Source organism: Thamnophis sirtalis, unplaced genomic scaffold, assembly GCF_051295495.1.
Source record: "Thamnophis sirtalis isolate CommonGarterSnake01/CBP01778 unplaced genomic scaffold, rThaSir2_p1.2 scaffold_9, whole genome shotgun sequence".
Classification (NCBI taxonomy): Eukaryota; Metazoa; Chordata; class Lepidosauria; order Squamata; family Natricidae; genus Thamnophis; species Thamnophis sirtalis.
The window spans coordinates 71,774,590-71,787,989 of record NW_028261389.1 but is presented as its reverse complement, the minus strand read 5'-3'; the positions used below and the strand labels follow the sequence as shown (position 1 = coordinate 71,787,989).

The 13,400-nt window shown below is 39.7% G+C and overlaps 1 protein-coding gene across 2 annotated transcripts in view; it reads left to right on the top strand.

Annotated features, from left to right (window-relative positions):
- LRP6 (LDL receptor related protein 6) overlaps positions 1–13,400 on the top strand; it is an 87,695-nt gene that overhangs the window by 59,745 nt on the left and 14,550 nt on the right. For both annotated transcript variants that reach the window (XM_087722244.1, XM_087722243.1), the window contains exons 12-15: positions 1,358–1,684; positions 2,382–2,584; positions 9,154–9,365; positions 11,280–11,473. In XM_087722244.1, coding sequence (XP_087578370.1) covers positions 1,358–1,684; positions 2,382–2,584; positions 9,154–9,365; positions 11,280–11,473 — 936 coding nt within the window. The remainder of the gene's footprint in view (positions 1–1,357; positions 1,685–2,381; positions 2,585–9,153; positions 9,366–11,279; positions 11,474–13,400) is intronic.

Genomic DNA, 13,400 nt, shown 5'->3' with positions numbered 1-13,400 from the left:
GCAGAGCATTCATGGCAATGCACCATTAGTCCTTGACTTATGAATGTAATAAAGCCTGCCCACTTCAGTGGTAAATAGTGATGCTCATAAAGGAGGTCACCCCACATGACTAACCCAATTTTAAAATTGCATCAGTCCAGCAAACCTATTGTTAATTATGAGGCGTTTTCAGCAAGTTGAGTCATGTGATCATGGAACCCTGCAAACTCATAAATTGGGGCCAATTGAAAGTGCCCAACGTTTGATCACGTGACCCCAGCGGAAACGGGACAACCATTGGAATTTCAGAAACAGGTCGTAAATAATAATCTGGGGAGGGGTTTTATTGTAACTCCAAACAGTTGCTAAACAACCAGTTGTAAGTCAAGGACAGGTAGTCCTCAACTTATGATCACAATTGACCCCCAAATTTCTATTGTGAGACATTTGTTGTGAGTTTTGCCCCGTTTTACAAACTTTTTTGCCACCATTGTTAAGTGAATCACTGCAGTTGATAAATTAGTAACCCAGTTGTTAAGTGAATCTGGAGTCCCCATTGACTTTGCTTGTCAGACGGTCACAAAAGGGGATCATCACATGACCTTGGGTCACAGCAATGGTCATAAGTGTGAACCAGTTGCCAAGCCTTTGGATTTTGATCACATGATCATAGGGAATGCTACAAAGGCCATAACTGTGAAAAATGGTCATAGGCCACTTTTTTCATTGCTGTGGTAACTTTGAACCAGGGGTGGCTTCCTGCCAGTTCTAACCTCTTCTATAGAAGAGGTTCCACAAATCTACAGTGCCGTTTAGAACCGGTTCCAGCTCCCTCCCCCCCTCATCAAGATGAAGAGCGAGAGGAGGAATTCTGGGAGTTGAAGTCCACAAGTCTTAAAGCCGTCAAGTTTGAACACCCCTGGGTTTTTTTTTCTAAAGGGTTAGGGGTGCAAGAGTCTTGTAACTTGACAGCTTTAAGACTTGCATGTTTCAAATGCCAGAGTTTCTGAGCCAACATTTTGGTTGCTAAGCAAGAACGTTGTTAAGTGAGTTTCACCACATTTTACAAGTTGGCCACACCCGCCCAGTCATATGGCTAGCAAGCCACTCCCACACAGTCACATGGCTGGCAAGCCACTCCCACCTGGTCACATGGCCGGCAAGCCAGTCCCACAAAGCAGGCCACACCTATAGAAGAGGTTCTAAAAAATTTTGAAACCCACCACTGCTTTGAACGGTCACTAAATGAACTGCTGTAAGTCAAGGTGTACTTGTAGATCATTTCTCAGAGTGTTAGTGATGGCCTGCAGAGGTGATAGAAACATCTAATGACCTTCCACCTTTCTTTCTTTCATTTCAATCCCATCCCCAAATCCAGGCCTTGACCGTGATGTTATAGCCGATGATTTACCGCATCCCTTTGGCCTGACACAGTACCAGGATTACATCTACTGGACAGACTGGAGCCGACGTAGCATCGAACGTGCCAACAAAACCAGCGGACAGAATCGCACCATCATCCAAAACCACCTGGATTACGTGATGGACATCCTAGTCTTCCATTCATCCCGGCAAGCTGGCTGGAATGAGTGCGCTTCCAGCAATGGGCACTGCTCCCACCTCTGCCTGGCAGTGCCCGTGGGTGGCTTTGTCTGTGGATGTCCTGCTCATTATTCCTTGAACCCTGACAACAGAACATGTAGTGGTAAGCCGGAAACACGGACAGTGGTGTTAACTTGCATTCCTAAAAGTACACTTGCCATAAACTAGGGCCAGTGTTTCTTATGCTTGTACTCGGAGAAGATTGTTGAATTGAACCAAGGCTATTTTTTATTCCTAACTAGCTGATAACCCGACGTTGCCCGGGTGTTTATTCATAGAGGGAAAATGTCCGGACCAAACGTATTGGATTTCCCCCCTTACCAGAGGGAGCCCTCTTGTGGAGTACTGTGAAGCCGCTACCATGGCAACTCCCCTGGGCTGAACAATAGAAGCCATTATAAGGGACAACAGGCTGTATCTTAACAGAACACACACCCTAGGGGTGTCTTACCCCCCATAGTATTTGTTTCCAGAGAATTTTTAACAATATTGCCTGGGAACAATTATTAACTAGATTTGCAAACCAGATTTGGACATTTTAATCCATGTGTCTAAAAGGTATTGTCTATTTTTAAAGATGGAGTTACATTTTCTCTACCCACCCCCTAAATAATTTCCCTTTGAATAGCACTTTCCTTTCTCCAATCTCTCTCTTTAGGCTCAATTTTTTTCCACAAAGGAAGGACTCTCCTTTAATTGCTGCTCTCTTTATTCTGTGGAGCACTTGGGGATATTTTTGGAGTTGTGATCTTAACATCATTAGCCTAACTCACACTTTCCCTTCTGCATTTCTCCCTAAGCCCCTACAAGTTTCTTGCTCTTCAGTCAGAAGAATGCAATCAATCGTATGGTGATCGATGGGTTGAAGAGTCCAGAGATCATCCTTCCGATACACAGCCTCAGAAATGTTCGGGCAATCGACTATGATCCCTTGGAGAAACAGCTTTACTGGATCGATTCTCGCCAAAACATTATCAGAAGATCCCAAGAGGATGGCAGTCAGGTATCTAAACGAGGGCTGTTCAGTTTTCGAAGAGAGACAAGGGGCAAAACAATTCTTTTCTTACCGGATTTAATGTTTGAAATGCTTTATAAATGCTGTTGCTTGTGCAGTAGAATTTCCTGGTTATTAAACCAATAGATGGAAATCAGCTGAAAATAGGAACATCTTAATTTTGGATAGAGGAGGCAAATTCAGTATTGAGTTTAGGTAGAGCTTAATTTTACGGCATGAATGTTTTAAAGATATATGAATAAAGCCAATCATACCTCACCAAATACAGGTTCAAACAGTGTTTTAAATGTGTCCAACATGTTTATAGTTCTTTAGCTTCTTGAAAAGTAGACACAGGATCAGACCAGTTTCTGAATTTTTAAGCCATGAGCTCTGAATGGACACATTCAAAATTTTTTTGATACTCCAAGGGCCAGAGATAAACTGAGTTAAGAATAAGACATGCTTTTTCCAGACAATTAATAGAATAACAGAGTTGGAAGGGACCTTGGGGGTCTTCTAGTCCAACTCCCTGTTCAAGCAGGAGACTTTATACCATTTCAGACAAACGACTGACCAGTCTCTTCTCCAATGTTGGAGCACTCAGAGGTTCTATAGGCAAGCCATTCCACTGGTTGATTGTTCTAACTATCGGGAAATTTTTCCATAGTTCTAGGTTGGTTCTGTCCATCATTAGTTTCCATCCATTGTTTCTTGCCTTGCCTTCTGGTGCTTTGGAGAGTAGGTTGACTCCCTCTTCTTTGCGGCAGCTCCTCAAATATTGGAACACTGCTATCATGTCACTCCTAGCAGAGGTGGTATTCTGCCGATTCACCCCGTTTCAGGTGAACCGGTAGCGGCAGCAGCGGGAGGCTCTGTCCACCCACCCAGATGTTATCACGGACGCTCTGCACATGAGCAGAAGCGCCGCATTCGAGTGAAGCGAGTGTATGCATGCGCAGACTCCCTGTTCCGAGCCAGTAGCGAAGATAAGAGGAAGCCATTACTGACTCCTAGTCCTTCTTTTCACTAGACTAGCCGTAACCAATTCCCACAATTATTCTACTAGGTTTGCACCTATCATAAATGTAGGGGATTTCAGACCATTTTTCACAAATTACAACAGTAGGCAGAAATACTGATCATGGCTGGAAATATCTTTTGAAGTTAATTTACAAACTCTGTTTTGGGAACAGCATTGAACATTTTTTAAAATGGGGTTCCGGGGGGCGTGGCCTGTTGCCGAGGAGGGCTCCACCGAGCTCCTCAGAGATCTGGTCTGTATATCTAAATAAGATCATAGATAGCACCCCTTTTTGGCTAAGAAAGGGGCAGGGAGGATAGCCCCGTAGGTTAGGATCTAATCGTAAACCACAGCCTTTTTTCTTTTTTGGCTGTGGAAAGAGATTAGTTCCGGCCGAAGCGGAGCTCTTATCTCCAGCCATTTCTTCTCAGCTGCCTTTTTTTTTTGGCAGCCCCAGACAGGCTAGCCCCCCCCAGGACAAGACAAAGTTTTTTCAAGCTAGAATTGATACGGGCGGGTCCCACCCCTGTGAGATTTATGTTTTCAGTACTATCGTAAATACCAGCACCATTCGTCTTAGAGACTTCTTTGTCTAAATAGACCTCAAAATGGCGATTTCTCTCCGTGGATGATTGATATACTTAGCCGGTGTTATCTTCCTGCAGACTGCTCCTTAACAAAATAAATTTTTCTTCTTTGGAAATAGTGGGGAGCGAAGCTCTGCTTACTTGCTTATTTATTATGCCACCCAAATCAAAGAAGCGTCTTGCTACAAAAGAATTTAAAGAATCTTCATTGGAAACACAGCCTTTGTCTCCTATGCCTTCTGCTGGGGAACTTTTAACACAGGAATATTTCCTTAAAATGCTTAACGCTTTTAAGAAAGAAATCAGGGAATTTGTATTGGAATTATATGATGATTTAAAATCTAAAGTTAATCAAATGAAGGCGAATACTTTTGCAGCTGTGTCTGCCTTGTCAGATTACTCTGCTGAAATAGAAAACAAATTGGAAAGTCTGGAGAAGGCTAATTTTAATTTGACTACCAATATTCAAATTTTACAAGAAAAAATTAGAAATAACGAAGAACAGCTTATGATGCTAAATTTTAATAGGAAGGCATTTGCAATTAGAGTCAGAGGATTCCGTGAAAAGGAGCAAGAGAATTTAAAACAGACCTTTGCTGAAGCCTTCAGCCATGCGCTGGGAAGCCCGGGACTTAACTCTGATTGGCAGATTCGGAAAATCTATCGCCAGAACTCATTGATAGCGGAACAGCGACAGCTCCCGAGGGACATAATTATACATTTCTCTACAAAAGAATCTAGAAACGCGATTGTGCAAAATTTTCATAATAACAGTCTCCGAGTTGATGACCAGGACCTGATTGTCTTCAAAGATATTCCTTTCCAGATGTTGAGAGCAAGAAGGGACTACGCCTTTTTAACTAAAGAGCTTAGGAGTCAACAGATTCGATACAGATGGGAGGCCCCTGCCGGCATCACGGTTACATTTGAGAATCAAAGATTTCGTCTTAACTCTGTTTCGGAGGCTCAAGATTTCTATTGTAGGATTCTGAAGGCGGGACTTCCTGACGCGCTTGGAAGAGAGGAGAGACAAGCGGAAGGAGAAAGCAAACGGCTGGCCATGTGGCTGCAAGATGGAGGGGGCAGCCCCTCCTCCCTCGGAGAAACAGAAGAACGCAGATCGAGAATTTAGATACTTCAAAAGACTTCCTAAAGTTGAGGACTGAATGGGGGTTTGAGACCTCTCTCCGGTAGAAAAAGTGGACTAATTTTTATCAGAAGGGAAAGCTGGGTGAAACTACTTTGAGCTAGATTCTAAAGTAACGTTAGCATAAATTTGATAGTGGTTAAAAGAATGCGGAATGATTTATGTTGTTTAAACTTTGTTAGATGGGACTATTTTAAAATAGAAGGTTAACTGACTCTTGCTGAAAGTATTATTTGAAAATGATCCATGCTATTTAACTTTTATTTGAAGGGAAAGTTGGTTGTTATAGTTCTGAGTTACTTTTTAAATAAACGCTAGTATAAATTTGATAGTGGTAAATATTAGACAAGCAAGAGATGAGGGTAAAATGCATGTGGAATGAACTACGTTATTTGTGGTAAATACCAGACAAGCAAGGGAAGAGGGCAAAATTTACGTTGTTTAAAGCTTATTAGAACAGGAAGCCGCTTGGGATTATCTTAAGATAACTGTAAAAAGAATGCGGAATGATTTATGTTGTTTAAACTTTGTTAGAAGGGACTACCTTAAAATAGAAGGTTAACTGACTCTTGCTGAAAGTATTATTGGAATATGTGGAATGATTCATGCTACAAATCGCTCTGAGCTATATTTTAAACAAATGTTAGTATAAATTTGATAGTGGTAAATATCAGACAAGTGGGGGATGAGGGTAAAATGCATGTGGAATGAACTAAGTTATTTAAATTCTACTAGAAGGGGAAGTCGGTTGGAATTATCTTAAGATAGAAATTGATTCCTGTGTAAAGTAATATCTGATCTATGCTGCTTAACTTTACTAAGAAGGGGAAATCTGGTTAGATTATTTTGAATTACGGTTTGAAAAAGGGGTAAAGAAAGATCATTTACGTTGTTTAAATTTTACTAGAAGGGAAAGTTTGATTACTTGTCTGTAAAGTTATATTTGAATATATGGCAGGAACTATGCTGCTTAAATCTTATTGGAAGGGATCATGAGGTTTAGGAAGGGAACGGGAGAGTCTACAGAAGATCGGGGTAAATAGCAAAGAAGTAAGAGACGAGAATAAAATATAGATAGAATGATTTATACTATTTAAGCATAGATAAAGATGGGGGGCTGAGATCAACACAAAGAGTGGTTTCTTTTTTTTTCTTTTTTATATATTACTTTTATTTTTTAATCCATATGTATACAAGATATTTTAGATAGAAGGTAGCGCCAGGTGTGGGCCCTGGGAAGCCGGGAGGATTAGGGATGGGGATTGTGGGGGGTGGGGTGGGGGGGGTTAACATAGTCTTAATAAGAACAAGAATGTATTTATATACGGTGGTTCCTTTTTTTATTATTATTATTATTATTATCTTTTTTTTTTCCTTGGTTCATTTTACATTTATTAGATCAAACAACACTCGAATAAAGGCATACACCAAGGAGGGAGGTAGAGGGAAGGAAGAGGGAGGAGTAAGGAAGGAGTAAGGGGAATGTAAGGAGTAAGGGGAATGTAAGGAGGGTGTCTGGGGAGTAAGGGGAGAAGGAAGGTTTGAGGGGAAAGGGAAGTAGGAGGGGAGTGTTAGAGGGAGTAAGGAAAGTTGGAGGGGGTAGATGGGGTGTATGGAGGATGCAAGGGTTAGGTGGGGTTGTGAATGATGAGTTGTGTTTCCTTTTTATTTGTTCGTTTTATTCCTTTTTTCTTTTTTTTTCTTCTTTTCTTATAGTAAATACCCTGTGTATAAATGATTGCAAATGGAATGTGAAAATTGAAAATTGAATAAAATATTTTATAAAAAAAAAAAAGAAAAAAGAAAAAACATTTTTTAAAATTAATTTATTGCTATGTTTAAAATGAAATACAAAGGAAAGTGCATGCGCAAAACAAAAGAAATAATATAGATATGTTTATAGATACATCCAACAAATTGTTAAGTTATAACACTAAAACAAACAAAATGAAAATACACCCCCCCCCTAAAAATCAGGAGAAAAAAACTTTGAAAAAGTAGTACATTGATATATCACCAAACTATATCCCTTATTAAGTTTAATAACTGCATCAAATCACACATAATCACATATAATAATAATTTATTTCTGTTTAATATTAAGAAATCTATATCAAAATTTCACAATATTTACCAGGAATAAACTATTCATATTTCCATTTTTTGTATTAGTAGAAAAAGTATTTTCCAAAACAGACAAGCTGTACATTTTTAAAATCTAGCCTTTGCTCTCCAGTGTAAAATAGTATTGAATGTTAATTAGTACTGAATATTGATTATTCCTGTGCCCGATATAATCAAAATTTCCCCAAAACCGTCAAATTGAATGATTTTGGAATATAATTCAAAACAACACTGACTTCTTTTAAGTTCAAAACCTTTATCCGTACATCTCCTTATGTTGTAGTCGTGGAAAAAAACAAGCCCAAGTTTTTGATGTTATGGTAGAAACATAAAATGAGTGCAACCCTTTAATATCCCTTTTGGCACTGAAGGAACCTTGGATCTTGTAAGTGGTATAAATTGGCTTTTGGGTAAATTGTCTTGGTAGCTGATTAGGCATATATTAGTGCACCTACAGTGTTAGAGGTAGTCCTTGACAATAATTGATTTAGTGACCATTTTAAACTACAACAGCACTGAAAAAAGCTACCATTTTTCACACTTAAAACCATAGCAGCATCCCCATGGTCACATGATCAAAACCTGGACAATTGGCAACTGGTATGGATTTGTGACGCTTGCAATGTCCCTGGGTCACGTGATCACCTGTTGTGACTTTCTGACAAGCAAAGTCAATGGGGAAGCCAGATTCACTTAACTGCCTTGTTACTAACTTAACAACTGCAGTGTGGCAAGAAAGGTTATAAAATGTGGCAAAACTCACTTCACAATTGTCCTGCTTAGCAGCAGAAATTTTGGGATTAGCCATGATCATAAGCCTACCATAGGAATATCTGTATTGTCCTAGTAACTGTCTAAAGGGGATTTAAAAAACTCCTCTTGGTTTAGGAAATACATATTGGGAGCTGAAAAATTAACCCACATAGCTTAGTTTTGATATCAGTATTGTCTCATATTTTGGCCTGAAATTTAAACATGACTTTTAAAACGTATGTTCTTTTGAGTGTGTCCATCTTTAGGGTATTTGGTGTTTTATCAAGGTGATCAAGATTTACAAATCCTCCACTTGTGAAGGGTAGTCAAAAAAATATATATGACACAAACCTAAAAGAAAATCTATAGGTGGGATTAACACATCTACTGTTTCTCAACACTTGAATTGGTGTTTTTATTCTTTTGCAGCCAAAAGAATTTCCAAGAAATTGCTCAACTTTTCTTGAGATTTATTTACGTATCATTTAAAAGATTTATACATATGGCCATCAATCTTACGTTCCATAGCCTTAGGTGGGTTATAAAACAGTGGTTAAAAACATCAAAGCAGTGTAGTGTAGTGTTCGCATTTCTAGCAATATTTTTTTTCTTTTTTAATATAAAAAGTATGTATCTCATACAGTATTTTTATACTGTCAATTTTAGAGTTTATCAATATTTGCTTAACGGGGAAAGTTGGATTCCTTTTTCACCATTTATTCTGCTATCACCCTTATTATTTCTTGTCCAATGAAGAACAAACTTTATTGTCCTTCACCACCACTGATCATTGTTTAGGCTAGCTGGTGGGACTGTCTAAAATATTTTGGCTGGTACCAGGTTGAGTATAGTTTGTCCCACACTAAAGTTAGCTCAGTGCCAAGTTCCAGTTTGTTTCTGATGGAGTCCTTGAAGCATCCTGTATCTTTCACCTTCATTCCAGAGTTCTACCATTGTGACGAGTCCCGTCCCCAACCAGAATCTAGATATCCAGCCGTATGATCTGAGTATCGATATTTACAGCCGTTACATTTACTGGACTTGTGAAGCCACGAACGTCATCAATGTCACACGCCTGGATGGACGGTTGATGGGCGTGGTGTTGAAAAACGATCAGGATCGGCCTAGAGCGATTGTTGTGAATCCAGAAAAGGGGTAAGTGGGTTGCAGGTTGGGAAATGTCTAGGCATTCCAGCTCCACATCCGTTTTACCTCTTGACTTCTGTTGTGCCACGCCAATCATTTTATGTTCGAATGCTGTAAAGAAAATCAATATCATGATATAAATCCTGAGGCGCTAACACTCACATTCTAAAATGTGCATTATCTAAACCAGGGGTGTCCAAACTTGGGAACTTTAAGACTTGTGGACTTCAACCCCCAGAATTCCCCAGCCAGCCTGGAATTCTGGGAGTTGACGTCCACAAGTCTTAAAGTTCCCAAGTTTGGACACCCCCTGATCTAAACAAATGAAATATTGCTGTATGCTTTTCATGGTTAAGCACATTTTAGTTTGGATGTGTAAAACATGAGGAAAAACAAGGAACAACTCAAAGGATTGATACTATTTTTTTTGTTACTTCCGCTTTTGATTTCTAGAAACTTCAAATAGCACCAGTGTTTAGGAAGCCATGAGAGAAAGAAGGGAAAATGATGAACAAAATAACATTTTTTATATCCCTTTTCAAATTTGTCAAACTTAAAATAGTGGGAGTTATTTTTATTACCTTTCTAAGTTGCTTAACGGTTCCATTCTTTCAACATGCTGGCTGAGGAATTCTGGGAGTTGACGTCCACCCATCTTAAAGTTGCTAAGTGTTGAAAAATACTTGATTTAAACTATATTGCACAAAATAAAAAGTCCAAGGAAACATGGAATAAACAAGTTAAAATCAGTGGTGCAGTATTTGTAATAAAGAGTGCATATAAATAGTAATAATAAATCAGTACAGAAATGTGAAATTGTTTTTATAACATCTAAGAATTTTAAAAATGTCTTCATTTATAATTATGGATTAAGGATTATGTAGCACAATTTTGTAAATAGTGTGTGTAATACAGATAAAATAAATGAGTAGGAGAAGCCTCTATAAATTAAGCAGCTTCCTAATCTTTATAAAAGCAGAAGGATGAAATAAAACATTGAGGAACTATTTAGTCTCCCGTTTTTGCAAACCACGGAATATTTTAGAAATTAAAATATTCTTCTTGCTAGAAAGGGAAGAGGAAGAAAATCCAGAACAGTTGGTGGAGTTTTAAGCTCTAGTTAATGAACTGTACTTCATTAATGAGAGCTTAAAATTATGTATGCAGTCATAATTAACAGATTAAGATATTAACTGCTTTTTAACATGCAGCTGCTCTGTTTATTTTTTTTGAACACAATACAATTATTATTTTTTTAAAAAATTGACATCAAAGATTATCTGCATTTCAAACTTTGAACCCTAAGTCACTGATACTATCAAAAAAACGTAGTTTTGGAAAATAGGAAGGAAACTTTCTTGAGTTTTTTTTTAAAATTAGGTTTAAATTAAATAAAACATTGAATTCCATGTAACTCCAAGTAGCTCCTTTGGCAATTGTGTGCAATTGTCTTTTTCCAGAACCTTCATTCAACCTTGAGCTTCAGATTTTCTTATAGCCTCCCACCCAATGTGCACCACATTTAATTATTTCAAAACCAGCTGTTTGCCACCATCTCTTATGTGTTTTTAGTTAGTGTTCTCTTCCCTGCATCCACAAGCAGTTCAGCGATATCCAATCTGCTGATTTAGTGGGGGAATAGAATAGCAATAGCACTTAGACTTATATACCGCTTTACAGTTCTTTACAGTTCTCTCCAAGCGGTTTGCAGAGTCAGCCTATGGCCCCCAACAATCCAGGCCCTCATTTTACCAACCTCGGAAGGGTGGAAGGCTGAGTCCACCTTGAGCCTGGTGAGATTCGAACTGCCAAATTGCAGGCAGCCGGCAGTTAGCAGAAGTAGCCTGCAGTAGTGCACTCTAAGCACTGCACCACTGTGGAAAGGCCACGCGTGAAATAACTTGGTTGTCCTTCATTTTGCAGGTACATGTATTTCACCAATCTCCAAGAAAGATCTTCCCCTAAGATTGAAAGGGCAGCATTAGACGGAACTGAACGGGAGGTCCTCTTTTCCAGCGGGCTAAGTAAACCTGTAGCCTTGGCCGTTGATAGCCATTTGGGGAAGTTATTCTGGGCGGACTCTGACCTGCGGAGAATCGAGAGCAGCGATCTGTCTGGTAGGATAAAAGTTTCTTTTTCTTCTTTCAGTTAATCCCTAATTAATACCCTTCTTCATACCTCCCTTTTGAAAATCAAACTGTGTTGCAAACTGCTTGTTACAAAAGTTGTGTTCTAACCAACATTCCTTTGATACTTAGGGCTGCAATGCAACGCTTTACAGATTGAGCCACGGTTTTACTATCCTAATCTAAGAACCCAAATGCACAGCACTAGATCTAATCAGACATACAGCCCAGCATTGTTCTCGCCTCTATTGTGGTGTAATTTCAGCTTTTCACGGATGATATCTAGTTATCTTTGTAAAAAGATAAACGGAGAGGTTCCCCCATACATGCATGCTAGTCGTTTCCGCCTGCAGGGGGCGGTGCTCATCTCCGTTTCAAAGCCGAAGAGTCGGCGCTTTCCAAAGAAGTCTCCGTGGTCATGTGGCCGGCATGACTAAATGCCAAAGGCGCACGGAACGTTGTTACCTTCCCATCAAAGGTGGTCCCTATTTTTCTACTTGCATTTTTTCCGTACTTTTGAACTGCTAGGTTGGCAGAAGCTGGAACAAGTAATGGGAGCTCACTCCGTTACACAGCACTAGGGATTCGAACTGTCGACCTTCTGATCGACAAGCGCAGCGTCTAAGCCACTGCGTCCCTTTGTATCTTTGTAACAAGTTGTGTATTCCTCTTGTGTTAACTTGGCTCACTTTGGTGCACTGCCTATTACAGAGAAAGTAGGGAAATTCGCCGGACTCCTATACAATAACCACGTGTGTTTATGTATTCTCATACTGACGTTAAAACAGTAACCCATGTGTGGTCAAACTGACCAGAATAGTTAATTGGGCTTTCTGATCAAGAGGTTACAGCCTTCCTTTTGCAACTTGGGCAAGCAATAATTTTTAAAAAAAAACTATGGCTTACAAAAGTCCTTTTCTACCTTCTTTTCATTATTAATTATTTCAGGTTTTGATTTTCCTATACAGATAGTTTTCAACTTTGGACCACAATTCAGCCCCAAATTTATGTTGTTAAATAAGATATTTGTTAAGTGAATTTTGCCTCATCTTACAACATTTCTTGCCACAGTGGTTAAGTGAGTCACTACAATTGATAAGGTGGCAACATGGTTGTTAAGTGGATCTGGCTTCCCCGTGGATTTTGCTTGTCAAAAGGTTGCAAAAGGGGATGACATGACCTTGGGAAACAGCAACACTCATAAGTATGGCTCATTTGCCAAGCATCTGAATTTTGTTCACAGGATCACGGGGATTCTACAAAGCAGTGGTGGGTTCCGGATCCTGTTGCAACTGGTACGATGCAATGGGGTCCAGCGTCCTCCCCATGAATGCGTGCAGTGCATGCGCACAGCGCGTGCATGCATCCTTACCTCCTGCGACGCCTCCGCGACACTCCAGCAGCTTGGCGGAGTACTGCACAGGTGCCGTATGTTCCGTGCATGTTAGCCCCGAAGAGCTCAAATACCAGTAAGGAGTGCGGGCAAGCGGGTGGGCCCTCCGGAGCACCGTACCAGAACAGTACCCGGCGCTCCCATACCGGGGGCGTACCGGTCGTAACCCACCACTGCTACAAAGGTTGTAAGTGTGAAAAATGGTCATAAGTCACTTTTTTCAGTGCCGTTGTGACTTTGAATGGCCATTAACTGAACTGTTGTAAATCAGGGACTACCTTATTCCCACCTCTATTTTCCTTACAGATAGTGATTTACTGTACGTTAAACCTCAAGAGCATTTTTACTAAGCCTCTTTTTTCCTGTACGATAGACCACATTTGTGAGTCGTAATTGGGGTTTCTGGAAGACTTATTCTGTGGTTAGAAAATTACTTCTTGCGGTTTGGTTGGATGAGATTTAGAGAACGTTATAGCTCTATTGGTGGGAAACCTGGAACCATTGGTTTTCTGTTAAAAAATAAAA